The sequence below is a fragment of the Ostrinia nubilalis genome, chromosome W (assembly GCF_963855985.1).
Source record: "Ostrinia nubilalis chromosome W, ilOstNubi1.1, whole genome shotgun sequence".
Classification (NCBI taxonomy): Eukaryota; Metazoa; Arthropoda; class Insecta; order Lepidoptera; family Crambidae; genus Ostrinia; species Ostrinia nubilalis.
The window spans coordinates 10,867,276-10,876,762 of NC_087118.1; the positions used below are offsets into that span (position 1 = coordinate 10,867,276).

Here is a 9,487-nt window from a genome sequence, read left to right on the forward strand (position 1 = left end):
CCCCCCATTGAAAGATTATAGTCCAGAACAACTTGGAGTTTATATTTATAGAAATCATGCTTTTCCTTTCCACCGATTTCCACTTGTGGTAAGTGGAAATCAGTGACACCAAATTCGCATCTTTCCATACGACAACGGTTAAATCCTGGGTTTGGCTGCTGGCAACCTCCCCCGTGCGCATATTATTCTTGGTTTTAGTACGAAGGCTGTCGGGTACAAATTGCCGATTGAGTCGAAGAGTCCCGATAGTATCTGTCTTACGCAATTTGAGGGTTCTTGACAGAAGAGGCGAGTTATAAAAGTTGTCCATCAGTAAAAAAAAATTTTCCTTTATCTAAAAGAGGACGAACAAGGCGATACACGATTTGGGACGTGGCCCCCTCAGGTTCGTTCGTCCCCCTTTGCGGGTCTACACTTTCTGATGGATCGCAGCTCTTTCCAGCGTACACCTCCATCTTCCACAGATACCCTGTTCGGGACTCGCACAACTCATAGCTTTTTACGCCTACCCGAGCAGCTTTGTTGGCGATGAGTTGGGAGAACGAGAGTCTCCCTTTCCAAAGAAGGAGAGACTCATCGATCGCTATGTTCTGCTCGGGTAGGTATAAACTGCTAAATTTATCATTCAAATGATTCAGTATGGGCTGAATTTTCGTAAGTTTTTTTTGTTCACGTGTAGAGGGCTCAGCTATCGAAGTGTTGTCTACGAAATGCAGACATTTCTTAATTAAACAGAACCGTCTGAAGGACATTCTGTTTTTAAAGTTGCCGATCTGAAGATCGGGCAGTAGAGGATACCAATACTCTTTTTCGACGGGATTTGGGACAAAGCTGTGTAACATTATTATCCCAAAGAAGGCCCATAGTTCGTCTCGCGTGATGTCAGTCCACCGTCTTATCCTGGACTGCGGCGTTAAATTTGTCTGACTAAAAAGTTGGAAGGCATATCTATTGGTCTCCTTTATAATATGCTCTATAATAGCTTCGTCCCAAATCTTCTCGAAAATGTCGAGTGGGGTGGCACCCTCCACTAGGAATGTTGGGCCCGATGGACCATGGAAATCTTCTCTGGTTCCGGTAAAGACTTGGGGGTCGCTGCTCCAGGCAAAATGCAGCAAGTCTTCATTATCTGCTATGTCCCGTAATGCAGAATCGTCTTCAGCATCTAACAGGTGCAATTGGTGCAGATGCTCAGAAGATATATCTGACAAATCTGCTGGATAATCGTTGACATTCCTGTGCCGGTGTTCGCCAATGTTAACGGTGCCTGTATCCAGCAGATCGTCATCCAAATCGCTGCCTGCGTTTTGCTGGATCTTGTCATTGTCTTCCCACTCGGCAGTCATTTCCTCCGGGTCTTCGAATAATGATGGTTCTGAAATAAAACCACAATCGTTATAATATGTATATTATATGTACGCACAAGCACACATATTGCGGCTCAGGGTTTGAGTGTTGGATTAAAAGAGTTTTTGTATGTTAAAAATATGGTTCTATTCAATGTTCCACAGTAATGTTAAAAATGTTAAAGTTATGTTAAAATGTTAAAAATGTTCTGAGCGCACCCGGTCGCGATAGTTCCGTGATTTGCACTAATTAGTTTTTTGAAGTAAAATCGATGCATTGCGAACGAGTGCGTTCATCATCATCATCATCATGTCAGCCATAGGACGTCCACTGCTGAACATAGGCCTCCCCTAATGCTTTCCACATTGATCGATTGGTAGCGGCCTGCATCCAGCGCTTCCCTGCTACCTTTACGATGTCGTCGGTCCACCTTATAGGCGGACAACGAGTGCGTTGATTCACACAATTGAAAAGTGAAAAAATAACACTCACCTTTAGTAACTGCGGGTAAAGATTTTGGAGTAGACGTATTTGAGTCTGGTATGTAGCGAATATGAGTTTTAAGTTTTACTTTGTGATATTAAATTAAACACAGTTTTTACGATTTTACGAAGGCAATCGCCGCCATTCTTTTATTTTCAATAGACCACAGAGAAACTTCAAAATATATTTTTAATCATAAAAACGTTAAGGCATTGGAACAGCGATTACCAGCCAGATACAATAATCGATAACACCACCTCTTAATTGCTGTCCAATTATGCATTAAGGTTTTCTTACAAATATTGAGATAAACTAATTTTATAACTAAACTAATTACTTTATTATTTATTTATTTAACTAATTTTAAACAAATCTATGACTCTAAATTAACAAACATAAACCATACTTTCAATTAAGATAATCATAAAATTGCTAAGCAATTATTTTAGTACATATATTATTAAACTTTTCAGAACATAAACTTTTAGTCATAATATCAGCAAGGTTATTGTTAGAGTTTACATCGATGCCTCCTAAGTAAACTATCGTATGTCTTAAAACCAAACTTTACAGTAGAGCCATTTAAAGATATTTATGTGTGCAGTTTTCCCATCTTTTGAGCTAGGGATACGATTTTTTCAAAACTTATAGTCAATTTAAGGTGTATTCTCATACAATAACATTTATTTGTAAATATATTGTAGTTTTGGAGATATTGTTGTTACGGTGTTTTACGGCGGATAAAATTAGTCATAGAAATCGTAACATAACTATACAATTATTTACTTTGTCTAGCTGTAGGTAAAATATATAGTAAGAGCCACATACTCCATTGTACGGGAACATAATCATTTATACTGTCGAAGGTATGTTACATATTTATTAATTTTTCATTGTAAATTCATGCTAAAACTAAATTATTCAATTAGGTACTCATCTATTTTGGACAAAAGGATTCACAAAATCAATTTGAACACAATGAAAGTCTTGAAATGAAACCTCTGTTTTAAATACCATATTTATTAATTTGTACCAAAGAATCACGTTATAACAGTCTTTCTTTCTTATGAAAATATAATTAAAATAGTTTTAAATTAACATAGAATGTGAAGTTATTACAAATAATTAAATCAAAAGTAATTAACTGACGAGATCAAATAATTTTTTTTTTTTTGTTTTCTAATAAACATTGATTATTTTTTAAACATAGCAATTACGATTAAATTAAAAAGTTTTATTTATAAAGTGATAAAAGGAATATTTATCTTCTTTATTAACCTTAAAATAAGCAAAATCTATTCTTAATTGATAAAATCAATTAACAAAGTTACATCGTTATTGTTCTTACTTTAAAAAAAAAAGTATTTAATCTTATTAGAGCCTCTAATATTATTCAAAAATTGTACATAAGGAATCTATATAATAGGAAACATGAATAATAATTAATGATAATTCAGTAAATTGTGTTTTTTTTTTCTGAAATCAATTAAGTTTAAGTTATGAGTTATTTTTTTCTACTGGACTTTTAAAGATATTTATTTTATTTAGTTACATTTTTATGTATTTTTATAAGTAATCAATAATAGGTAAAAAACTTTATAACCAAAAAAAGTTAATCTGAATCAGTCTCAGCATTATGATTAGAAGAATCTACAAGAAGATTGTGATAGAATTGGTGATGCACCGCTGGAATGACACCACTAGTACAAAGGCTTACCAAGTATTTTTTTTAACTTTGGTTATAGTAGCACATGGTTAAAAAGCAGGCAAACATCAGAGTAATCTTGCTGTCGTCGTCTCGTGTTAGTTTTAGTAACAACAGTCATATATTGAGACTCATCCAAATGATATTTATAATGGAGTTTATTTGGCTCAGAAGGAAGCACCTTGACTTCTTTTATTTTCATCCATTGCACAACAGCGTTCAAGTTCTTGGTCCAATTTTTACAGCCTAAGGTTGACTTAAAATCCAAAAATTTGGTATGATCCAACTCGATTACAGTACATGGTTGTAGTTTCATGCTTTGATTGAAAGATGTGCCAAAAATAAATGTATTTATACTCCTTTAGAATGGTTTTCATTGGTACGATGGGCTAAACAAGATGGGAAACCATATACTGTAATCGAGTTGCATCATACCAAATTTTTGGATTTTGAGTCAATCTTAGGCTGTAAAAATTGGACTAAGAACTTGAACGGTGATGTTGTGTTCAAATAAACTCCATTATAAATATCATTTGGATGAGTCTCAATATATGACTGTTGTTACTAAAACTAACACGAGACGACGACAGCAAGATTACTCTGATGTTTGCTTCCTTTTTAACCATAAAATATGCTACCTATAACCAAAGTTAAAAAAAATACTTGGTAAGCCTTTGTACTAGAGGTGTCATTCCAGCGGTGCATCACCAATTCTATCACAATATTCTTGTAGATTCTTTTAATCAAAATGCTGAGAGTGATTCAGATTTACTTTTTTTAGTTATAAAGCTTTTTACCTATTATTGATTAGGTACTTATAAAAATACATAAAAATGTCACTAATTAAAGAAATTTAGTTTGTCACAGATCGTCATAAATTATAGCCTAATGTTATGTTATTCTGGGTTATAAACAAAAATACTGTAAAGTTTCATCAAAATCTGTTCGGTAGTTTTTGCGCGAAAGAGTTACAAATTTCCAGACATCCTGATATCCAGACATCCTAACTTTCGCATTTATAATATTAGTAGGATCGAAGTACCTTCATCACTAAGTAAATCACTGGAGATCAAATTAGAAAATGCTTGGATTTCTATTAAATCAGCTCCTTCAGGCAATGGCGAATCTGAAAATATTAAAAAAACACAAACATAAAATATAATTTAACTTCACAACGAAGACGAAAAAATCGTAATTAAACGTTACAATAGGAATAAATACTCAATTTACCAACGTAAACAATATTAAATTGCACATACAATATCAAACGTACGAAAACAAACCACGTTAATAATCGTATGTATTACATACGATAAAAAATAAATTTAATTGACAACGTTTATCATGGTATGTAAAACATACGATACTTTGTTAGCTTAAAAAAGGAACGTAAAGAATCTTATGTGTTAATTACTATAGTTTTGAATAGCTAGTAACAAAATATAAGGCAATTTTCAACACCAAAAGGAAAACTGTAATTACTACTTACCTAATAGTATGCGCTCGCTAGCGGTGAACCAAACCGCTTCTCCCCTGTAGACGATCGCACAGGACATTACGATAGTATACGTTGCGATCGTGGATTACATACGATTGAATACGTGTGAAAAATCTTTTATTTTAAATGATATTGCAATTTTTGTTCGCGGGTTCGATAATACGTATTTTAGTAATTATAAAATGCTTATAAAATCAAAATTGATATTTTGTGGCTTACGATTATTTACTTAGGAGGCATCGACATATTGAATTGATATGATGTTTTTACTTATGATATCTTTTAAGAAATGGTATTTTATATCAATATGTTTGGCTCGTTTTGAATTTTCAAAACTTTTTGACATCAGTATTGCACTTTGATTGTCAACAAATAGTTTTACATTATTCAGACAACCCAAATTACTTGCCACTCCGATGAGGTTCAGCAGCTCTTGTGTAGTTGCAGCAGCGGCCACATATTCCGCTTCTGCCGTTGAGAGCGCCACGCAGCCTTGTTTTTTGGAGAACCAAGTAACTGGATTGCAACCATGCAATATGATTCCTCCGCTTACACTTTTTCTGTCCTTGTCATCTCCTGCCCAATCTGCATCTGAAAAAGCATGTAAGTCATATGTACTTCCTTTCCTGAAAATCAACCCTTTTCCTTTTGTTGCTTTCAGATATCTCAGTATTCTTTTAGCAGCTTTCCGTGTACTCTCATTTGCTTTATCTAGATACCGGCTTAAATAGCTCACTGAGTATGCAATGTCTGGTCTTGTAGTAGTAGCTAGATAAAGTAGACTTCCCATTAGTTCTCTGTATCTCTCTTTAATTTCATCTTTACTTTCCTCTTCGTGTAGTATCTTGAAGTTTATTTCCATTGGAGTTTTCATATCTTTACATTCATTCATATTATATTTATCTAATAATTTTTCTATCATTTTTGTTTGTGTAATTTCAATAGAGTCCTCTTTTCTTGTAAATTCTACTCCCAAAAATGTCTTGATTTTTCCCAGCTCTTTTGCTTTAAACTCCTCCTTTAGTTTGATTATAATTTCTTCATAATTCCCTATTAAAATTATGTCATCCACATATAATATTATCCAGTAATCATTTTTATAGTATAAACAGGTATCATACTTTGATCTTTGGAAATTATTTTCTTCAAAAAATTGATTTATTCGTTCATTCCAGCATTTGGGTGACTCTTTCAATCCGTATAGCGATCTCTCCAATTTTAATACTGTATTATTTTCCTTTGTTATATAACCTTCTGGTGGTTTTATGTATATTTCAGACTTCACTTTACCATTGAGAAAAGCAGTTGGTATGTCTAATTGTTTGATATCTAATTGTTCATTTATTGCTTTCGATATTAGTAAACGGACGGTAGAAGCTCTAGCAACAGGTGAGTATACTGTTTCTAATTCACTTTCTTTCTTTTGTTGAAATCCACGTGCTACTAGTCTTGCTTTCTTTGTACCATCATCTTTTACTTTAAATACCCACTTCGTATCAATTGTTTTCTTATTTTCAGGTAATTTTACTTCTTTCCAGGTTTCATTGCTCTCCAGCGCTCGTAATTCTTTGTTTATGGCTTGTATCCAATCTTCTTGTTCAATGGCTTCTTTATATGTCACGGGTGCTTCTTCTTTTCTTTCTTCTTCACTTGCCAATAGTGAGTAGTCTTCTAAGTAATTAGGTTTCTTTAAGGTTCTTCCAAAACGTGATTTAGAATTTTGTGTACTTTGTCTTGTTTCTTCTGAACTTCTCATAGGGATTCTTTTTTCTTCATTAAGTGTTTGTTCTGATATTTCTTCAGTTCTTATTTGGCCTTTTCCTTCTTCTTCTTCTTCATTAAGTATTTGTTCTGATGTTTCTTCGGTTCTTATTTGCTCTTTTTCTTCTTCTTCTTCTTCTTCAATTATGATTTCTTGAGAGTTGTCGAAAAGGAATTTTGTTTGTTGGTCATCTTGTTTTACTTCTCGTATTTCTGGTTTCTTGAATATAACATCACGTCGGATTACAATTTTTCTAGTGTTTGGATTCCATAGTCTATATCCTGTTGGTGCATATCCAACCATTATAAGCCGTTCATTTCTTTCATCTAATTTTTTAAGCGCTACGAGTCGTTTCGCATATGCTTCTGACCCAAACGTTACCACATTTTTGACATTAGGTCGTTTCCCTGTCCACTTTTCAATGGGGGTTTTAGTATCTTTAGGAATTCTATTTATAATATAAGTCGCTGAACATACTGTTTCACCCCACATGTCTTTTTCGAGACCTGACTGAAACAGCATAGCTCTCACTTTTTCCATCAGTGTGCGGTTAAAGCGTTCTGCTTTCCCGTTTTGTTGTGGAGTGTATGCGATAGTATAGTCCAGTTTTATTCCTTTATCGTTACACCACTCTGTCAGTTCAGTGCTTGTATATTCTCCTCCATTATCACACCTTATTTTGCTGACTTTCAACTCAAACTCTCGTTCAACTTTTAGTATGTATCTTTTTAGGTACGTTGAAACGTCGGATTTATACTTGAGTAAATAAGTTTCGGTGTAGTCTGTAAAATCATCTATTATTGACAACACATATCTTTTACCATCATATGACGCAGGGGTAACTTCAAGTAAGTCTGTATGTATTGTGTGTAATTTTCTCTCAGATTTCTTTCGATTATAAAATGGTAACCTCGTTTGTTTTGCTTTCAGGCAAATCTCACAAGTTGCCAATTTGTTTATATCATCATTCCTTATGTTCATGCCATCTACACTCTTTATTAAATTTTTCAAAGTCTCTTTACCAGGATGGCCAAATCTTATATGCCAATCTTCAGCTGTAGAGTAGTATGCCTGTTCTTCAGTTTCAGCATTTAGTTTTATGCTATAGGTCCCATTTTTATTTTTATCTCCCATCAATATTGTGTTGTTATCCTTTTTAATAATTACCTTATTCTTGGTGAAGGTGACTTCTCCATCCTTTTCTGTTATTACATTTACTGATAGTAGATTCTTTTGTAGGTTAGGTACAAAAAGTACATCTCTGAACGTAACATTCTCTAACTCTATTGTACCTTTATTTTCTGATTCAATTTTAACCTCTTTCTCCGCTGTCTGTACTTTAACATTATATTTCTTTTATTTTTTAGAATATCCTTATTATTGGTCATATGGATAGAGCATCCGGAGTCAACAACGAAGTCTTCAGTTGTAGTAAGAAATGAGAAATGTCCTTTGTTCTTGTTCTTGAAAAAACAATCTTTCTCAGTATGATTTGTTTTCTTGCAAATTGAACATTTTCGCAGACCCTTATTTTTAAAGAAACAATCCTTATCAGTATGGTTGTTCTTTTTGCATATCGAACACTTCTTTTCAAATTTCTGATATTTTCTTGTTTGCGCTCTAAATGCTACTGTTGTGGTCATGACATCTTCTTTATTCTGTCTCAGTTCTTCCGATAACAGTCTTGACGTTAGTTGATTTAACGTTCTTTCTGTCAATGGGGTTGAATCCCAAGCAGTGATGAAATAATTCCACTTTGGTGGCAAGCTCGAAAGTATCTTCGATATTATCATATTTTCATGGATGTTCTCTCCTAGTGAATTTAGCTTTTGGGCAATGTTATGTATGTTTGAAACGTTATACGTGATGTCTTTCGTCTAATCAAACGTATACTTGTAGAACTCTTGTAACAAATTGCACTTTTGCTCACCGGACGTTTTTTCAAATATGAACTCGAGTTTGTCATACATCTCTTTAGCGTTTTTCATGCACATGATCAAGGGTATATGTCGCTTATCAATTGTTTGAACAATGATTTTCTGTACCTGTGCGTCCCTTTTGACGTCTACAACTCTTTGTTTTTCATCTTGTGGTTGTATTACGTCCATCAGACCATAACTGTTTAGTAGTATGGTAAATTGGAATTTCCACATGGAATATGAATCGGCGTCCACGAGGCGCACAATATTATTTACTTCCTCATATCGCACCTCCATTTTGAGCAACTACGCTCTGCTACCATGTAGTGAATATGAGTTTTAAGTTTTACTTTGTGATATTAAATTAAACACAGTTTTTACGATTTTACGAAGGCAATCGCCGCCATTCTTTTATTTTCAATAGACCACAGAGAAACTTCAAAATATATTTTTAATCATAAAAACGTTAAGGCATTGGAACAGCGATTACCAGCCAGATACAATTATAATGAAAAGTTACTTGTTGATCAATTACTTATTTATTCAAGATACTAATTTATACATTTCCAACATTATAACACCTTAAAGTTAGTACTTCTTGCTTTGAATGCTCCAATCGAACTGACTGTCCGGCGGCATGCCCGCGATAAGGCAACTTCCCCTTCCATTCGTCCAAGTCAACTGGCTCGAAACGACTTATCGACAGCATGCCCCGGAAGTAGTCAAAATCAATACTTAAATAACAATTTATATCTAAAATACTAAATTGTATA

General features: G+C 33.9%; 1 protein-coding gene across 1 annotated transcript; it reads right to left on the reverse strand.

Annotated features, from left to right (window-relative positions):
• Window positions 1-293: 293 nt before the first annotated feature.
• On the reverse strand, window positions 294-1,890 carry LOC135086310 (piggyBac transposable element-derived protein 4-like). Its single transcript, XM_063981096.1, has 2 exons — window positions 1,840-1,890; window positions 294-1,375 (listed from the first exon to the last, which is right to left on the reverse strand). The coding sequence occupies exon 2, from the start codon at window positions 1,344-1,346 to the stop codon at window positions 294-296; it is 1,053 nt and encodes a 350-aa protein (XP_063837166.1). The 5' UTR covers window positions 1,347-1,375; window positions 1,840-1,890.
• Between the last annotated feature and the right edge of the window lie 7,597 nt (window positions 1,891-9,487).

Coding starts and splice junctions, on each gene's coding strand:
- LOC135086310 (XM_063981096.1), bottom strand. CDS start 1,346: ATGACTGCCGAGTGGGAAGACAATGACAAGATCCAGCAAAACGCAGGC.